Genomic DNA, 20,802 nt, shown 5'->3' with positions numbered 1-20,802 from the left:
AAAAGAGACCCAGTGTGGAATTCTTAATATCAGAGAAAGCAGACTTTAAGACAAAATCTGTCAGAAGAAATAAAGATGGATATTATATAGTAATAAAAGGGTCAATTAATCAATAAGATTTAACAATCATAAATCTATATGCTCCTAACATTGAGGCACCTAAATATATAAAGCAAACACTGATAGAATTGAAGGGAGAAATAGATAGCACTGCTGTGATAGTTGGAGACATCAATACTGGACAGAACATCCAGAAAGAAGATTAACAAGGAATCAGGAGACCTGAATGACACTATAAAACCAACTAGACTTAGCAGGCAAATATAGAACACTCCACCCCAAAACAGCACAATCTACATTCTACTCTAGTGAACATGGATCATTAGCCAGGATAGACCACATCTTAGTTCTCAAAGCAAGTCTTGATAAATTCAAAAAGACTAAAATCATACAGAGTATTTTCTATGACCACAATGGAGTGAAGGTAGAAATTTGTAACAGAAAAAAACTTAGAAAATACACAAACATATGGAAATTAAACAACACACTATTAAACTACCAATGGGCCAAGGAAGAAATCACGAAATTTCTTAAGAGTCATATAAAAACGAAAGCACACATACTAAAACTTATGGGATGCAGCAAAGGTAACACTCAGAAAGGAACTTATAGCAATAAATGTCTACATAAAAAAAAGAAGAAAGATCTCAAATTAATAGCCTAACTTGACAGAAAGAGACTAGAAGGAGAAGAGCAAACTAAGCCTACCAGAAGAATGGAAATAACAAAGGTCAGAGCAGAAATAAATAAAATTGAAAACAGAAAAATAGAGAGAATGAATAAAACCAGGAGTTGGTTCTTTGAAAAGATCAATAAAATTGACTAACCTTTAGCAAGACAAAGAAGAGAAAAGATAAAAATAACAAAACAAAAATGAAAGACTGGATATTACAAGAGGTCAGCATAAATGGACTAAACCAAAACCAAAGAAGTTTCCTGAATAAACTGAATGCTTCGAAGGGCAGAGTAGCAGAGGCAGGGATCTGGGGACCAGGGATTCAGGGAACATCTAGGTCAATTGGCATAATAAAATCTATTAAGAAAACATTCTGCATCCCACTTTGTTGAGTGGCGTCTGGGGTCCTAAACGTTAGCAAGCAGTCATCTAAGATGCATCAAATGGTCTCAACCCACCTGGAGCAAAGGAGAACGAAGAACACCAAAGGCACAAGGTAATTATGAGCCCAAGAGACAGAAAGGGTCACATAAATCAGAGTATATCAGCCTGAGACCAGAAGAACTAGATGCTGCCCGGCTACAACTGATGACTGCCTGCACAGGGAACAAGACAGAAAATCCCTGGTGGAGCAGGAGACCAGTGGGATACAGACCTCAAATTCTCATAAAAAGACCAGACTTAATGGTCTGACTGAGACTAGAAGGACTCTGGAGGTCATGGTCCCCAGACCTTCTGTTAGCCCAAGACTGGAACCATTCCCAAAGCCAACTCTTCAGACAGGGATTGGACTGGACTATAAGATAGAAAATGATACTGGTGAGGAGTGAGCTTCTTGGCTCAAGTAGACACATGAGACTATGTCGGCAGCTCCTGTCTGGTAGGGAGATGAGAAGGCAGAGGGGGACAGAAGCTGGCTGAAGGGACATGAAAATACAGGAGAGAAGGAGCGCGCTGTCTCATTAGGGGGAGAGCAAAAAAAAAAAAAAAAAAAAAGGTATATATAAATTTTTGAATGAGAGACTGACTTGATTTCTAAACTTTTGCTTAAAGCACAATTAAAAAAAAAAAAAAAGTGTAGACATTACAACTGACCCAATAGAAATAAACAGAATTATGACAGAATATTATGAACAACTAAACGACAACAAACTGGATAACCTAGATGAAATGAACAAATTCTTAGAATCACACAACTTACCCAAACTGAATGAAAAGGAAATAGAAAGTCTCAACAGGCCCATAACAAGTGAAGAGATAGAATCAATGATCAAAAACCTCCCAAAACAAAACAAAGTCCTGATGGCTTCACTGGGGAATTCTACCAAACATTAGAGAAGAAATGACACCAACACTGTTTAAATACTTCCAAATGAAAGAAGGAAGGAATGCTTCCTAATTCATTCTATGAGGCAAACATAACCCTGATACTCAACCAAGACAAAGAAATCTCAAGAAAAGAAAATTACAGGCCTTTATCTCTTATGAATATAGATGCAAAAATTCTCAACAAAATACTAGTGAACAGACTCCAACAATATAGTAAGAGTCATACACCATGACCAGTGGGATTTATTCCAGGAACGCAGGAATTGTTCAACATTAGAAAATCAATCAACATAATACACTACCATCAATAGAACAAAGGAAAAGAATCACGTGATCATTTCTACGGATGCAGAAAAAGCATTTGATAAAATCCAACACCCTTTCTTGATGAAAACCCTAAAGAAGAAGGGAATAGAAGGGAAATTCATCTATATGATTCAGGGTATATATGAAAAGCCAACATCACACTTAATGGAGAAAAACTGAGAGCTTCACCCTTGAAAACAGAAACAAGACAAGGGTGCCCACTCACCCACTTCTATTCAATACTATATTAGAACCCTAGCCAGAGTAATAAAGAGAAAGAAATCAAAGGTATCCAGACTGGAAAAGAAGAAGTAAAATTATTTGCAGATGATATGATCCTACATATAGAAAATCTCAAAGAATCTATAAGAAAACTTCTAGAGCTAACAGAGGAATTTGGCAAAGCTGCAGGATACAAAGTCAACAAACAAAAATCAGTCACGTTTTTAAACACTAGCAATGAGAAATCTGAAAAGGAAATTAGGGAAATGATCCCATTTACAAGAGCGTCTAAGAAAAAAAATACCTAGGAATACATCTAAAGAGGGACATAAAGAACTTATATAATGAAAATTATAAAACACTGCTGAAAGAGATTAAAGAAGACTTAAATAAATGGAAACACGTTCCATGATCTTGGACTAGAAGACTTAATATCATTAAGATATCAATACTAACCAAAGCAATCTATAGATTCAATGCAATATCAAAATTTCAAACATCCTTCTTTACAGAAATAAAAAAAACAATTCTCAACTTTATATAGAACGACAAGAGGCCCCAAATGGCTAAAGCAATGTTGAAAAAAGAGAACAACAAAGTAGGACTCACACTTCCTGATTTTAAAACATACCATATAGGTACAGTAATCAAAATAGGATGGTAATAGTATAACAACAGACATATAAACCAATGGAATAAAATTGAGAGTCCAGAAATAAACCCACACATCTATGGTCAACTGATTTTTGACAAGGTGGTAATTCCATTTAATGAGGAAAGAAGAGTCTCTTCAATAAATGGTGCTGGGAAAATTAGATTTCCACATGCAGAAAAATTAAACAGTGTCTGCGCCTCACACCATACACAAAACAAATTCAAAACGTGCAAAGTAAAACCATTAAATTATTAGAAGAACAAGCAGGGGCAACGCTGCCAGGCTTAGGTTTCAACAATGGATTACCTAATATAATAACAAAAGTATAAACAGCAGAAGATAAAATAAACAAATGGGACCACATAAAAATTTAAAATTTTGTTCATTAAAATACCTTACCAAAAAAAGTTTAGAGACAAGCCACCAACTGGGAAAATATCCTCAGAAACGATATATCCAACAAGAACCTAATAACTAAAATACATATAAAACTTCAACAACCTAACAACAAAAAGACAAACAACCCAATCATAGAATGGGCAAAGGACTTGAATAGACATTGCACTAAAGAGGACATTCAAATGGCCACCAAACACATGAAAAGATGTTCAGCATCATTAATCATGAAAGAGATGTAAATCAAAACCATAATGAGATACCATTTCACTAAATAAACAAAAACAAAAAAACCAAACCCATTGCCATCAAGTCGATTCCGACTCATAGCAACCCTACAGGACAGAGTAGAACTGCCCCATAGCGTTTCCAAGGAGTGCCTAGTGGATTCGAACTGCCAGTCTTTTGGTTAGCAGCCATAAGCTCTTAACCACTACACCACCAGGTTTCCCACCATTTCACTAGGATGGCTAAAGGAGCCCTGATGGCCAATTGGTTAAGAGCATGGCTGCTAACCAAAAGGTTGGCAGTTCAAATCCATCAGCTGCTCCTTGGAAACCCTAAGGGGCAGTTCTACTTTGCCCTATAGGGTCGCTGAGTCAGAACTGACTCAACGGCAATGGGTTAAGATAGCTAAGATCTAAAATAAAAAAAAAAAATGTTGGTGAAAAAATGTGGAGAAATTGGAACACTTATCCATTGCTGGTGGGAATGTAAAATGGTACAGCCACTGTGGAAAACAAAAGAGTAAAAATACAACTACCATGTTATTGTTGTTAGGTGCCATCAAGTCAGTTCCGACCCACGGTGACCCTATGTACAACTGAACGAAACACTGCCCAGTCCAGTGCCATCCTTACAATCACTGTTATGCTTGAGCCCATTGTTGCAGTCACCGTGTCAATCCACCTCGTTGAGGGTCTTCCTTTTTTCTGCTGGCCCTGTACTTTACCAAGCATCATGTCCTTCTCCAGGGCCTGATCCCTCCTGACAACATGTCCAAAGTATGTAAGATGCAGTCTTGCCATCCTTGCTTCTAAGGAGCATTCTGGTTTTACTTCTTCCAAGACAGATTTGTTTGTTCTTTTGGCAGTCCATGGTATATTCAATATTCTTTCACCAACACCACAATTCAAAGACATTAATTCTTCTTTGGTCTTCCTTATTCATTGTCTGGCTTTCACATGCATATGATGCGATTGAAAATACAACTACCATATGACCCAGCAATTCCACTCCTAGGTGTATACCCAAAACTCAAAAGCAGAGACTCAAAAAGAGGCCTATACAGCAATGTTTACTGCAGCACTATTCACAATAGCCAAAGGTTGAAACCACCTAAATGCTCATCAACAGATGGATGGATAAACAAAAGTGGTACATACATACAATGGAATACTACTCAGACAGCAGGAGAAATGAAGTCTTGATACACGTTACAGTATGGTTGGAACTGAAGATATTAAGCTAAGCAAAATAAGTCAATCACAAAAGGACAAATATTGTATGACCTCACTTACATAAAAAGATAAGACAAATGTATAGAGGCCAAAGTTTATTAGTGGTTACCAGGGGTGGGAGAGAGGGAAAGAAGCGGGGTTAGTTAAGGGTGATGGAAAACCGGCATTGATTAAGGGTGGGTTGCACAGCTGATTATTGTAACGCTGTCAATAAGTTGTATACTTGTAAAAAGTTGTATTGGCAACAATGACCAAAAAAAAAAAAAAAAGAGTAGCGCTGAGGCTGCTTACGTATAACCAACCACCTCATGGGATTTGGTTCCTTGGTTTGGTGGTTTAAGATCATGGTTTCATGGGACATCCCAGTTAATCAGCCTAATAACGTGTTTAGTGCTTCTGTTCTACCTCCTAGTTTGTTCCACATTGCCTGGTGTCAGAAAATCTTGCAAGGGGCCATCTAAGGCACAACATTTAGTCTCTATTTACCTGGAGCAACAGAGGAAGGAGAGTCAGGAATAGGAGGAGGTAATGGGATGTGTGACAACTGTCTTCTTCAACAACTGCCTCCTTTGCTATGGGACCAGAAGAAGTGAATGGTGCCCAGCTACCATTGCTCAACATTTTGATCAAAGATTCTATGGACAAATCCTGATCAAAAGGGGGCAAATGCAGAACAGAATTTGAAATTATTACAGACCCTGGATTTTCTGGAGTCATTGAGGCTAGATGAACCCCCAAAATTATTACCCTGAGATAATCTTTAAGCTTCAAACCAGAACTATCCCCTGAAGTCTTCTTAAAACTAAGCAATAGTTTAGTTTCACCTGTAAAGAATGCCTTCAGCATTATGTTCTTTTTAGAACTATCTATATGGGATCAAATTGACAACAGCAACTCAAAAGTTTAGATAGGAACCTTAGGGGGCAGTGAGTTTATGTTAATGAGGGGGGAGCAACTCACAAAAGGCAGATGAGAATGGCTGCACAACTTGAAGAACGTAATCAATGTCACTAAATAGTACATGTAGAAACTGTTGAATTAGTATGTTTTGTTATATATGTTCTCAAAAACAACAACAACAAAATAAATAAAATTTAGGGGAAAAAAATGCTAGGAATGGTTGTTACTGCAACACCAGTTAGCTCCCTGAAGCCCAAAGTAATGCCAAGCTACAGAAAGGAAGATACAGAGGAAAGTCAGGAAGGGAACCCGCCACCGTCAGTATCCCAGGGGATCCGAGGGGAGAAAGGTTGAACATACCCTTCGCCAAGGCCGAAGCTGTTTGGAGAGCCGTTATAGCTTGGGGATGGGGCGCCGTTCACCTGGTAGGCCACCTCGGGCCACGGAGAGCACTGAGGAGAGAGCACAGGCTGCAGTGACTGGAGGGCCCGGGGACTCGTTGCCGAGGCCAGGCAGAGGGCTAAGAGCCTGCTCCTCTGGCCCTCCCAGGCAAGCATCCATTGACGCCAAAACAAGAAACCACAGACCCTTCGACACGCAACCCACACTGACCCAGTGCCCACAGCGAACCAGGGTGAGGACTCAGGCCACCCAGACGAAAGCAGATATGGTAGAGAAGAGACCTAATGTTCAGTAAGTCCTCCCCCGAGCAAGTAAAGTGTGAGATGTGTTTCTCTGAGTCTCCTGAGAGTCAAACCAAACCATCATCAGTCACAAGATTCCTGGGTCCACAAGAGAAGAGAGTTAAAAACAAAACAGGGCAGTTGCTGAGAAGCTTGGCTTTCTTGGTACAGACAAATAGACAAATGTGTGTAAATACATGGTACTGAGAGCAAGGACCATGAACAACTTCCAAACAAAAAATACTCAGTAAAATATGCTATGAAAAGGTGTGTTTTTTTCAAATACAACCTGGGCTCTCTAATAGCGTCCAAATGCTGACAGGAGCCTCGGCAGACAGAAAAGTCACCTCACACAGTCACCGTGAGCAGCTCCTCTTCAGCACAATCCCACACTTATTTATTAATTTAGAACATTCTGCTAGGAGCTACAGGAGACACAGTAACACCTAAGATGTGATCTTTGTCCTCTAGAAACTTCTTGTACAGAAGTCAAAAAATGAACACATGTGGGAGTCTCCCAAAGAAAGCCACAGACACCCAGGTTTTGCCTATTGAGAGAAGTCTATGATGAAGAATTTCTCTCTGCCCTTCCCTGCAGTGCTGCCTCCTTGGAGAGTTTCAATTTGAAACATTCCTGAAGATTTACTATCACCCACCTAAGCACAGGGCTGGTAAATATTCAACTCTGCTGCAAGCGTGGGCTGGAATTTGTCAGTGCTGATGAGCTCACAGAGGTGGGAGCTTCATACGCCATCACTTCCCACCTGACTTCAGACAAGGTCACTGGCCAGGCGGGGATTTCCACCAACTGCACCACACAGTCACCAGGGCATCACGTGAGGTGTACCAGGACCTCAGGGGGGAGTCTGAGGATAGGAGGGCGTGAGACTCAGCCAAATGGAAAGGTGGGGGTGGGGTGGAGGGTGATGGGAGTGGAAGCACTCCAAGCAGGGTCTCCAGCACAAGCAAAGGTGTGGAAAGAAGAAAGTGTGGGGACAGGCATGGGGAGAAGCTGGTCTGACGTCTAACTCAGAAAACACAGGCCTCACATCCTGGTGCTCCTCTACCTGCCCAGCAATTAAAGGTCTCGCGCCGTGGCCAAGACTAGGGGAAGTCTCTTCCCACACCTGGTCTCTCTGGCCACTGGCATCCTTAGAGTCAGGAAAAATGCAGTGCACATCTGTCTGCCCACAAAAGTAGCTTTTATACTATAAAAAAAATACTGCAAATACTCTTCTGCATGTGGCTCATTACACACTCACATGTATGCACACATGTATATGTATACACACACATATGCACACACTCACACACACCAACACATGTGTGTATACACAGCTCGTCAGCAAGGACAGGCCACTGTTCTCTTAAGACACTCTGTGCCCGGGCCTTGCCCTTAACCTTAACCCCCACACTCTTGGAGGGCCTCCTTCTGAGTAAGTCAAGTTATTCGCCGAACAAACACTAACACCTATTAGTTGGCCTGACTGCAAAACACTGTTGGGAAAATTTTGTTTGAGAAAAATAGGGCCTAGCAAAAGAGGAGGCGCTGGCTGTGACCTGTGACAGGAAAAGAGGAGCCTGTGACATGGGGCATCTCAGAAGTTGTACAGATGGTTGGAGCAGGCTGGTGGAGGGGCCAGGTTTAAGAGAAATCTAACAGCTATCGAAGAAACAAGATAAGTGCACATGCCCTCTGACCCTACTTCTAGAACCGAATCCTGCATATATTCTTACCTACGAGCGGAATCTCACGCGCACAAGGTTATTCACTGCAGCACTGCCTGCAATGGCAAGATGCTGGAAACAACCCAGTGCTCACCCACAGGCCGTGTGTACAACCAAAGCTGCACAGCTAGATAAAGACCCAGAAAGCTCTTGGTGGACCGATAGGGAGTGGGCTCCACGGTGTGTGTTAAATGGAGAAACGCAAGCTGCAGGACACCGTGGTCAAGTGTGTTACTGGTGCAGAAGAGCAGGTGTGCAGCACACATTTGTACGAGCTGGCTCTATGTGCACAGAAAGATCAGATAGAACACAGGAACTTAGAGATGTGGGCTGTCCCTGGGGAGAGAGACCGAGTGGCCGGGGACAGCAGTGGGAAGGATGCTTTTTGGAATACACCCCTGTACTTTTTCTAATTTTAACCATGTGAATACATTACCTATTCAAAAATACAAAAATCAACCTAATTTTTAAAAGTGCATTTGAACACAGCAGAGAGCTAGAAATGATTTCTGAAGCACCTCCCCAGCCACTGGGCCTCATAAGATGAACATAGGCTCCAGACACAGGGAACACACCACAATTTAATTGGAGCTCAGAAGAGAAGTACTGACCAATTTCACAACAATCTCAACCAACTGCAATGCCTAGCTCCTCACAAAAGGGCATTGGGGCTCTATCACAACAGTCCAGCCACTTACCTCTGTGAGGATGGTGGTTTCATAGGACGGCTGGTATTTCTCCTTCTCTTGGGCGGTTCTTTTCTCCATCTTCTCCCGGTCAGTTTTCTGTTTCCGGTCGGCTCCCTTTGGCTGCAATTGCAGAGCACAGAGGTACAATTAGTCCAGAGTAGGCAAAGGTGGGCTGCTGAAGGAAGACTCAATGCCGAGCAATGGCTCCACTGCCTGCAGGACCTCCTCTCTCTCTAGAGCTCCGGAACCCCAGGCAGAACCTCACAGACTAGACAGCATCTCTCTCATCTCCCAGCCTCAGACACATGTTCCGAGAACACTCTTCCCTTGGAAGCTCTACTAGGTCCTATTCACTCAGCTGCTTATGGGGTAATGCTTGGAAAAAACCTTTCCCAATGGCCACTTGCTTACAGAAAGGAACCTTTAAGACCCGTAAATCTGTTGCCATGGCATCGATTCCAACTCATAGAAATTCTATAGGACTGAGTAGAACTGCCCCATAGGGTTTCTAAGGCTGTAAATCTTTACAGAAGCAGACTACCCCATCTTCCTCCCATAGAGTAGCTGATGGGTTCAAACCACTGGCCTTTCGGTTAGCAGCCAAGTACTTAGCCACTGTATCGCCAGGACTCTGGAGTCTTCAGGAGCCATGGCAAATCCCAATGCATCCTTGGGTGACTCACAGACAGTAAACGCAATGAAGGACTACGAGGGGCCACTGGTCAGCTTTTGGTCTACCCTTGTAGGCTATGAAATCCTGGAGACATGATGAAGGCTGCCACACCTCTAGCTCCTAGAACTCTGCCAAGCTTCAGTTTACACGGCACATGCAGGGTAGGTCTTCATCCTGACATGGCCATCACTCACATGGACCCACCACGGCTATATCATGGAGGGCACAGGCTGCCAGTCCTGGCCGCCTTGCAAACCCCAGGGACTTATAAAGGGTGTCCAGACCTTTAGGACAGTGAGGCTGAAATGAGCTTCAAGATCAGAGAGTAAGTACACCAGCGTTCACTGTAGCACTATTCACTGTCACCAAAAGGTGGAAACAACCAAGTGTCCATCAACAGATGAATGGATAAACCAAATACAGCACATACATACAACGGGATACTACTCAGCTATAAAGAGACATGAACGTCCTGATGCATGCTACGACATGAATGTACATTGAAAACATGCTGAGTGATACATCAGACATGAAAGGACAAATATTAGATGATCCCACTTACATGAAGTACCTAGAATTGGCAAATGCAGAGACCAAAGTCTATCAGTGGTTACCAGCAGCTGGAGGAGGGGTTACTGCACAGGGGCACTGAGTTTCTGTTAAGGGTGATGGGAGACTTTTGGAAATGGATAGGGTGATGGAGGCAACCATGGTGAATGTAATTTTTATCACTGAATTGTACACTTAAAAGGAGTTAAAATGGCAAACTTCATTATATGTATTTCACAATTTAAAAAAAAAAAGGGGGCAAGAAAAAAAAAATAACAGAGAGTAAGGAAGTACTGGCAAGGGTTCAAGTGAGAGCACCCAGAAGCACGCCCACCACCAGGCTGACCCAGCTGGGCCACCAACAGGGACTTTTCTGACATCCCTGGACTACCAACTCTTGTGCATGTACCGTTCATGAATCCATGGCCTAGTTGGCAAGTTGCAACAAAGACTCAGAGCACCCCGAGAACTGAGCTGTTTTACTGTGTATGAAGTAGGCTACACACATGGTAGGCAGTGAATGAAAAGCAAGTCAGTCCTCAAGTTCAATGGCTTTTTCTTCATTGTATCTTCACACCACAGGACGTTTGAGGATTTTCATCCCCGCACATGCCTTCCTCACCCTACAGCTTTTGGCTCCTGCTCAAGGGCTTTTGGAGAAATAGCTCTGAGGGTAATGCCTACCCTCAATCACAGACAGAGGCAGGCACACAGGGCTCAGACCAGGTCATGAATGGCAGAACCAGTGTCTAATGTGTGAGTCTAGGTGGAAGGCAGCAGGAGCCCAGGCATGCTGCAGCCAAACCCGTGACACCTGGCCTCCCCGCTCCACCTCCAAGCCCCTGTCCCTCACAGGGAGGCCCTTCCTTCCAGCCCAGAAGCCACAGGGTACAGGAGGACCATGCCGGACTATGGCCAGGCATGCACAGGGTACAGGGCACTCAGCCCCAGTGAGCCTGCAGGAGCTGGCTGTCCCAAGAGGGACACTGTCCCTCCAGGTCTCCTGCCCCTCAGAGACTCAGGCACCCCACAGAGCTCCAGGGTGCTTCTAGTGATGGGGTGACCTGAGGTGGGAGGAATGACTCAATGTTTGGCTTTCCTCTGCCTGGCACTTGGCACTTGTTCACCCCCCGTCTCAAATGGTTCTGTGAATGAAACGGTGGACGGGGTGGGCACACCTCCTCAAGCATCTTCCAAAGCTAGTTTCAGGTGACCTGGGGCTCCTAACCTCCCTGCAAGAGAAGCCCAAGCCATCCTCAGGAAACTCACAGCAGGCAGCTTGCAGCCCAGCTCCCAGAATAATGTCTGGTGTGTGAGTGAGAAGCCTAGTGGGCATGGCCGTCAGTGTCCCCTCACTACTGAGCCTCTGACTTGGGTATAGAAAGGAGAGTGAGCAGGGGACACGGGAAGGGCTGGGTACTGCATGAGGGCATAGGCTCCACATTGTTCCTCTGTGCAGCATGGTGTCTGACCCCCGGGGTACACTAGATTAGGAGGTGAGCCGCAGCCTGAGGGCAGAATGTGGCTGTCACGGTTCCATGGGTATGCGTCTGTCATGGGACAATGTATGACCAAGAAACATGGGAACCACAGAAACAGGCAAGACCACTGGCAGCGCAGCTGCAGACATGTCACAGCGGACCAGGATCCTAAGATCCCAGAATGGGCAATAACCAGAAGCTGAATACACACTGCACTGATGGATGTGGTGGGTACAACAACAGAGATGGCCTCATCCTACTCCCCAAAACCTGTGACTATATTAGGTTACATGGAAAATGGGAGTTAAGGCTACAGATGGAATTAAGGTTGCTAATCACCCGCCCTTGAGATAGGGAGGTTACCCTGGATTATTCAGGCAAGCCTAATGTAATCACAAGGGTCCTTATATGTGTAAGCAGGAGGCAGAAAGTCAGAGTCAGACAAAGATTTGAAGATGCTACACTGCTGGCTTTGAAGATGGAGGAAGGGGCCATGTGCCAAGGAGTGCAGGCAGCCTCCAGGAGCCAGAAAAGGCAAGGAAATGGGGCCTCTGGAAGGAATGCAGCCCTGCCAATGCCTTGGTTTTAGCTCAGTGGGACCTATTTTGGACTTCCGACTTCCAGAATTGTGAGATAATAAATGTGTGTTCCTTTAAGCCACTAAATTTTTCGTAATTTGTCACAGCAGCAAAAGGAAATTAATAGAGGGGAGACATGCTACTTCCCACGGAGGGTGATGTCAGTGCTTCATATCCTGCAGCAGGTTTCTGAAGGCTCTCACTGCTCTGGCAAGAGACAAAAATATGTTCTTACCACAACTTCGGGGGCACTGGTGGTTCAGAGGAGAGTTCTTGTCTTCCACGTGGGAGACCTGGGTTCAATTCCCAGCCAATGTTCCTCACGTGTAGCCACCACCTCTCTGTCAGTGGAGGCTTGTGTGTTGTATGATGTTATACAGGTTTCAGCAGAGCTTCCAGACTAAGATAGATTAAGAAGAAAGGCCTGGAGATCTACTTCCAAAAAATCAGCCAACTGGGTCTGATCTCATCGTGCCTGGATCATCATGAGTCAGGGGCCAACCTGATGGCAGCTAACAACCACCACCACCTATTCTCCCTCCCTCACCTGGGCAAACACCACTAAATGGTCGTGCGTTCCACTCCATGGAGCCCGGCTGTGAGTCCCATGCCCACAATTCTTAGGCAGCCAGTTCCTGCCATTCGGGGCAGAGCTGCCAACCTGGTTATGTGACCTCTTCCTTGGTTCGCCCTACTTCTGCTGTGAGTGGCATGTTCCACAATTCACTGTGCCTACTCTCTACCAGGCTCTGAAGATGCTACAAGGAGTCAGACGTCATAGCCCACCTCCGGGGCTTCCAGTCTGGTTAGGAAATATCAGCCACCAGGATGGCGGTCTACCTGTGCATATTTCCACATCTCTCACCTCCAGAAGGTCCACACTGATGTGGTTTTCTCTCTAACAAGCCCTGTCTGAAAAGACTCACTCTTGGATGTCCAGCCCCAGCAGATGGACTTGTTCCTGAATGTAGCAAAGGGGTGGCCAGGAAGGTACTGGGGGCTAGTTACTCAGGCAACTCCTGCCAGCAGGCAGTCCACACCCTCTCCTCCACAGGCCACCAGGCAGGTCCAGCCTGCTGGCAATAGAGCTACAGCAGAGCCGCAGGCCTGCTCAGGCCCCCACCCTCACACCCGAGAACGAGGCCAGCAGCAACCCTCTCTCTGCCCGAGGCCACACTGGACTAGGAACTGGATCACAGCTGCCATCTCCAGGAAACAGTCCAGGCTGATGAGATGGAAAACAGTGATGGGCGACTACAGGGTTAGGCAAGAAAGAGAAAGAGGAGAAAATGTCTTTATCCCCAGCAGGAAGCCACTGCAGAAAGAAAAATGGCGTCAGGCCTTAAACATGAAGCTATATAGCCAGGGCCCCAGGAGGAGTCTCTTGATTTGATTCTTAGGGGATCCTTAATGTGAGTACCTATGGGCAACTAGAAAGTACTTGGGAGGACCAAAATCTAAAAATGCGCAAACCATTGTAAATTGAGCTGAGCACTACTACATCCAGAGACCCTGACATTTCTGGTGAAGGCTGAGTAGATGCCACACCTAAAAGAATATCTACAAAGGGGCAAAGGCCATCACCCCAGGACCCTGCAGCCCATCCTCATCCAGGGGTCCAGGCTGAAAAGAGTCCAGCCACGAGGTAAGCACAGGCAGGAAGTATCAACAGATGGGATCGCAGGGCTGGAAGGAGCACGTGAAGAGGTTGTCCTACCTTGAACACCTTGATCTGGCAGCTGGCAGAGTGCAAGTGCTCGGTGTATTCTCCATTTTCATTCTGCTTAAACGTATCAATCTGCACCCGGAAGGGCACACCCTTCTCACCCCCGTGCTTCCTTGGGGTGAATTCTGTGCTGATGCAGTGCACCTGGAAGGGGAGACATCGGGCAGGTAGCAAGGGTAACAGGTGGGGGGAGTGTGGGCTCGGTGTCTCTCTCCAGACGGAGGTCTCCATCCCTGCCTCACAAGGTGCAGACTTGCCTCAGCCTCCCAACTCTCCCCACCTCCGTCCCCTCCATCAAGCTGATGGCCCGTACCCTGCCTGCACCTTTGTCCCTTTACTTCAGAGACCCTGACTGACCCAATGAGGCCCACCCTCACTCCTCGCCCTGAGACCTCTCTCTCCCTGGGTGACTCACACACATCCAAGCAGGGACACAGCTCAGCCCTTAGTCTCTCTATGGGCCTGTGTCCAGGTTACTTTAGGCAGGCTAGAAGAGTAACCACAAGACTAGAACCATTTCTGTATGTCTGTTACACAGAAGGCTCGTGATGTAACACTGATGACAGCAAGTGTCTACGGAGTAATTACAGTGGGTCAGGGGCCACATTGATGGCTTTAATTCATTATTCGATTTAGTCTTCATAACAAATCCCTATGATAGGTTCTGTAGAAAATAATACCACTGGCAGAGGGGAAATGTTCAAAGATGTGAAGGAACTGGCTCAAAGACACACAGAAGTGAGAGAACTGGGGTCCATCTAAAGCCACAACATCACAGCCAGGTGTTTCGCCAGCTCTGTCTATCACAGCATCTAGCACAAGGCTGGATACAAACCTGGTGCCCAAAACTAGTGTTGATCATTACAGACCAGAAACTACTATGAAAAAATGTTTTACTTTCCAATTATTTGTGCTACCAAGTGCCTGTTTTTAAAAAGCATATGTATTCTATAAGCAAAATCCAAACAGACTTGGAATTCTAAAACATTCCAAGTCCTTTTCCCTAGCAGCCAACCAGCACCATGGGTCTGAGCCACACTCAGACTTTCTCTCTCTCCTTCAATTTCCTTCCCTGGAACAGGGGACAGGAGGCCACCAGCCCCCTACCCAGATAGGTTGGTTTTGAGGAGATGCAAAATAAACCCAAAGCCCTGGCTTCCCCACAGAGGGTAAAGTCCCCTTCCACTCACCTGAATGAATGCAGAAGCTCGCTTTGAAGGGTCCCACAAAAACTCAACTGCATTCAGCTGTGTCGGGCTGGCCCTGGGGTCCAAGATACCAACAGACAGTGGAATATCTGTACACACATACACACACATAAAAGTGCAATCGTCAGCCACTCCAGGTAGTCAGGAAGGACCCTCATTACATGTGCAAATTCCTTAACCACAATTTGAAATGCCAAAAGCTCAGGATTCAAAAGTTGTGTATAGTCATTTGGCAAAAAGCCTGACTTAAGCTAACATGAAGCTGTTTGTGGTTTTTATCCCATTTGGTATGAACAGTCATTTCGCCTTGCCACAGAAATATGATTGTTTGATGGTCTATTGAATACATGACGCTAGGGGTATGTTTTCGTGTACCACAGAGTCGATTCCTACTCATAGCAACTCTATAGGACAGAGTAGAATGTCCCCATAGGTATTCCTCTTTACGTACTGTTTATGGGAGCGAATCGCCAGGTGTCTTCACCCATGGAGCTGCTGGTGAGTTAGAACTGCCAACCTTTCGATTAGCAGCCAAGTGCTTAACCATCGTGCCACCAGGGTTCCTCCTATGGGTATATGTACCCCCACCCCACCCTCATTATCATTCTAACTTCTGAATTCCAACACCTATCTGATCCCAAGAGTTGTGCTTGAAGGACTATGGACCCAAATCCCAAAATTCCATTTTCATTTCCCATCTCTGTGATGCCCGCCTCCCCCTTCATCACTTATCAAAATCCTCTAAGGCATGCTTCTTGTGCAAATCCTTCCCTGACACCCCAACAGCAGGCCTTTCTTCTCCCGTGAAAAGGGGTCTCCATGAGGCAAGCCCAGGTGGCATCTTCACTCTGCAAGCTCCCACCACCACTGCACAGGGTGGGGGGCACTAAAGATCCCAGCCAGGCATGGGTACAGATGGTGTCCAAGAAGGGCCCTGCGTGACTTTGGGCACCTCATGCCCTACCTGGCCAGGCAACTCACCGATGTCCAGGATGCGGTCCCCTGGGCGGCTCCAGCGCCAGCCCTCCAACTGCTGGTGCTCCATGTACTGCAGCCGGCGGTCATGGAACACCACCCGGATGATGCTCTGGGGTGGGGGGTAAGGGAGAGCAGGGAGGTAGGTGAGGACTGCCCAGGAGCCTCACTTCCTCCCCCAGCCAGGGCAAGCCCTCCCTACCTTCGAGGCCCCTCCTCCTTGGGTTCCCGCAGTACTATATCTTCCTCAGAACCCCAATAATGCTCATAACAGCAGCAACGGTAATAATGAGGACTACTGTTATGGGTTAAACTGTATCCCCTCAAAATATGTGTTGGAAACCTAACCCCTATGCCTGTGGGTGCAGTCCTTTATGGAAAGGTGGCTTCTTTGTTATGTTCATGAGGCTATCTCAGTGTAGGGTGTGTCCTAAACTGAATCACTTCTGAGTTATAAGGAGCAGCAAAGACACAGTGACCAGACAACACAAACAGGGAAGACAGATGCCACGTGAAGATTGCCAAGAAGCCGAGGAATGCCGGGGCTTCGTAAGCGGAAACAGACCTGTCCCCCTAGAACCAATGACCTGGTTTCGGACTTCAAGCCACCTGAGCTATAAGAAAATAAATTTCCATTCTTTAAAGCCACCCACTTTTGGTGCTTCCGTTAGAGCAGCACTAGATACCTGGGACGATTACTAACTACTTTAAATACATTTCATATTTGTGAATCCCTTGGTACAGACGAGCGAAGTAGAGCTCGGGAATTCAGTAAATGACAAAGCCAGGACTTGGATCTGAGTCCTTCCAATCCAGAGCCCATTCCATCAGCACAAACCATGCGGGCTCTCAACTCTGACAACCTGTCCCCAGAGCACAGGACTGCATTGCATCCATGAAGTCCAAGTTGAACACCACTTCTTCCTCTGTAGTCTTCCAAGCCTTCCAGCCTATTCATGACCTCCCTTCTTCCTCTGTAGTCTTCCAAGCCTTCCGGCCTATTCATGACCTCCCTTCTTCCTCTGTAGTCTTCCAAGCCTTCCAGCCTATTCATGACCTCCCTTCTTCCTCTGTAGTCTTCCAAGCCTTCCGGCCTATTCATGACCACCCTTCTTCCTCTGTAGTCTTCCAAGCCTTCCAGCCTATTCATGACCTCCCACAGCAGCCCAGATGCTCAGACCCTAACCAGCACCATGTGGGAGGGGAGCAGCTCCGCCAGCCTTACCTTGACATATTTTGTGTTCAGATCTTGAAAGTCCCCCAGCTTCCGGTTCTCTAGGAGTCGGATTTCGTAAGACTGACCTAGAAGGGGATAATGGTACATTTTTCATTGCTGAATGTTCTCACATTTGGCGTTCACCCAGCTATGGGTCTTCTCAGCATGCTCAGCACCTGCCCAGGCCTTAGCCAGCTCAGACCACTCTTTGAGTTGGATACCCCCAGTTTCTATGTTCAGCCTGCTCATGCCTATGACACCCCAGATAATGTGCCACTATGACAGAAGAAGAGGGAAAAGGGAGGAAAAACCTCTACAGCTTTCAAAAACATAGAATCCAACAAAATATAGTTAGCACTACAATGACACAGGACACAACTTCATCTTTCTTTATTAAAAAAAACACCTCCGTCTCCCCATACACTTGGATGGAGAAACAGGTCCTTAAATTCATATAAGGAGTAAATAACTGACCATGCCTTTCTTGAGAGTAGGCTTAAAAGCATGAATAAAAGCCTGTTAAACATTGTCTCTAATTGCAGAATGAAAAATATTTCCAGTTTAAAGAATTTCATGCATTTGAAAGGGTGTGGGTATTCCATTTGGTGACATATAACCAGCGCAAGCTGGTTAAAGAATGCAAACAGAAAAAAGACACATCTATAATAAAAATAAGAAACTTAATTTTTTTCTATAATAACAATAAGAAACTTAAAAGTTATCTATGAATAACTGGAAGAAAACCACACACAGTTTACTGAAAGATGAAATACAGCCTAAATAAATAGGATACACCATGCTCCTAAATGGGACAACTGAATATTGAATGGTGTCGATATCAATTTTTTCCAAAATAAATAAGTATAAATAGGACTCTAAAACAACCTGGCTTATATCACAACTTAATAAAGGACACTTTACAAATAAGAGAGAATAAATTATTTAATAATTGGTATTAGAAAGTTTGATTAACGTATCTTAATTTTAATAATGATAAACTCACAAGAAGTTGTGAGGCCCCAGGCACCCTTCACTCAGATTCCCCCAGTGATGACACCTTCTACAACTGTAGTTCATTACCAACCCCGGGAAATTCAGGCTAGCACAGTACAATGAGCTATAGACAATTAGTCAGATTCTCCTGGGTTAGCACGTACTCATTTGTTTGTTACGTATGTATATACCAGTTGCTGTCAAGTTGATTCCAAGTCACGGTGGCCCCCTGTGTGTTACAGTAGAACTGTGCTCCATAGCATTTTCAATGGCAATGACCTTTCAGAACAGATCTCCAGGCCTCTCTTCCAAGGTACTTCTGGGTGGGTTCAAACAGCCAATCTTTAGGTCAGAAGCCAAGCACTTAACTGTTTGTGCCGCCTAGGGACTCCATATGTATGCATTAAAAAAACAAACCAATTGCCATCCAGTCGATTCTGACTCATAGTGACCCTATAGGACAGGGTAGAACTGCCCTATAGGGTTTCTAAGGCTATAAATCTTCATGGAAGCAGACTGCCACATCTTTCTCCCGAAGAGCAGCTGGTGAGTTCGAACCACCAATGTTTCAGTTAGCAGCCGAGCACTTTAACCACTGTACCACCAGGTCTCCTATGTATATATATAAACCAAAAGAAAAACCAAACCTATTGCCATCAAGTCGATTCCAACTCATAGCAACCCTACAGGACAAAGGAGAACTGCCCTATAAAGTTTCCAAGGAGCAGCTGGTAGATTATCGAACTGCCGACTTTTCAGTGAGCAGCCAAGCTCTTAACCACTGTGCCACCAGTGCTCTCTCTCTATAAATAGGTCTATGGCATTCTTACACTTGCACGGATTAGCTATTTTTTTTAAAATCTAGATCCACATCTCATAGGAGATGTCAGTACAAGTTGCCACTGGATTAAAAAATCAATTTCTTAACTTTTTATTTTATGTTAACATGAAGCAACTGCTTATCACTCAATAGGGATGGCCTTTGTGAGCCTAAAAATCAATGGAAAAAAAACAATTCTAGCTATACAAAACTTAAAATAGGTACATACGTGTGTGTGTGTGCATATGTGCATGTATAAAACTTAAACACAAACTAGCAACAGCCACAAACCAAATGGCTAATGGCTTTAAGATAGCTAAAAAGCAATTGATAAAAAAGAAGAAAAAAATGCTCCCTGTGGCGGGCTGAATATTGACCTCCAAAAAGACCTGCCCACATGCTAGGCTCTCAGACCTGCCCACACTCTAGGCTCTGAGATCTGCTAATATAGCTTTATTTGGAAAAAGATCTCTGCAGATGTAATTAAGTTAAGGATCTTGAGATGAGGAAATTATCCAAGATTATCTGAGTGGGCCCTAAATCCAATGACAAATGTCCTTGATAGAGACACACAAAGGAGACAAACAGAAGAATGCAGCAATGTGATCACGGGGGCAGAGACAGAGTGATGCAGCCACAAGGAATGCCTGGAGCCACCAGAGCTGGAAGAGGCAAAACAAGGAGTTCCCAAAGGGAGCACAGGGGAGTTCAGAATTCTGGCCTCCTGACCTGTATGGGAATAGGTTTCTGTTCTTTTAGGCCAACACGTTGTAGTAATTTGTTACAGCAGCCACTGGAAACTAATACTCCGCCTGGTGAATGGTGGAATGGGCAAAGAATGTGCAATTAAATCATTCCTTCCAAGTGTTTGCTGAGAACAGCTATGCGCCCAGCACTGTGGGACCACCTCCTGAAGACAAAGGGAGAGCACAGCAGATGCAACGTGTGCGTCACAGAGCTCACTCACCCGACTCCTGCCAGGCCAGGAGTGAGGCTGGCCTCCCTTCTCAGGAGGGTGGGACCCTCCCCACCTGGTTTTTACAAACTTATCCTGCATGACCCACAAACATTGAATGAGTGCACCAGACCCCCAGCACTGCTAGGGGTGGTGTACCAGCCATCAGACAGAAGAGGCCCAAAGCCCAAACTCTCATCTTGCCCACATGCCTATTCAGAAGACGTAACTCATAAAAGGGTTTTGCTGACCTACTTGACCCTTATAAGCTTTCTGAAAAAGCCAGATTTTTTAAGATACGCTTCTGGGCTCCTGAACCAAGAGTCCAACCCTCCCTTGAACACTAAAATAAAATGGAATCTCACACACCTTAACTGTTTTTTCTGTGTCCTTTATCTGCCCCAATGGAAAATGTAAGCTGCTCCGGCATGAGGCTCAAGATCCAAGTTGTCATTACCAGAAGGTTACAGGGCCTCCAGGACACAATTAGTACTGACCCCAGGCTCTGCAGGGTAACCTCAGCT

At 45.1% G+C, this 20,802-nt stretch overlaps 1 protein-coding gene across 1 annotated transcript in view; it reads right to left on the bottom strand.

Annotated features, from left to right (window-relative positions):
* The window catches only part of TFCP2L1 (transcription factor CP2 like 1), an 81,660-nt gene that overhangs the window by 18,096 nt on the left and 42,762 nt on the right, over nt 1-20,802 (bottom strand). Inside the window, exons 3-8 of the mRNA XM_064287367.1 lie at nt 17,520-17,596; nt 16,301-16,406; nt 15,302-15,408; nt 14,103-14,255; nt 9,114-9,224; nt 6,365-6,456 (exon numbers count right to left, since the gene is read on the bottom strand). Coding sequence (XP_064143437.1) covers nt 6,365-6,456; nt 9,114-9,224; nt 14,103-14,255; nt 15,302-15,408; nt 16,301-16,406; nt 17,520-17,596 — 646 coding nt within the window. The remainder of the gene's footprint in view (nt 1-6,364; nt 6,457-9,113; nt 9,225-14,102; nt 14,256-15,301; nt 15,409-16,300; nt 16,407-17,519; nt 17,597-20,802) is intronic.

This window comes from Loxodonta africana, chromosome 6, assembly GCF_030014295.1.
Source record: "Loxodonta africana isolate mLoxAfr1 chromosome 6, mLoxAfr1.hap2, whole genome shotgun sequence".
Classification (NCBI taxonomy): domain Eukaryota; kingdom Metazoa; phylum Chordata; class Mammalia; order Proboscidea; family Elephantidae; genus Loxodonta; species Loxodonta africana.
This window is presented reverse-complemented; position numbering and strand designations above follow the sequence as displayed.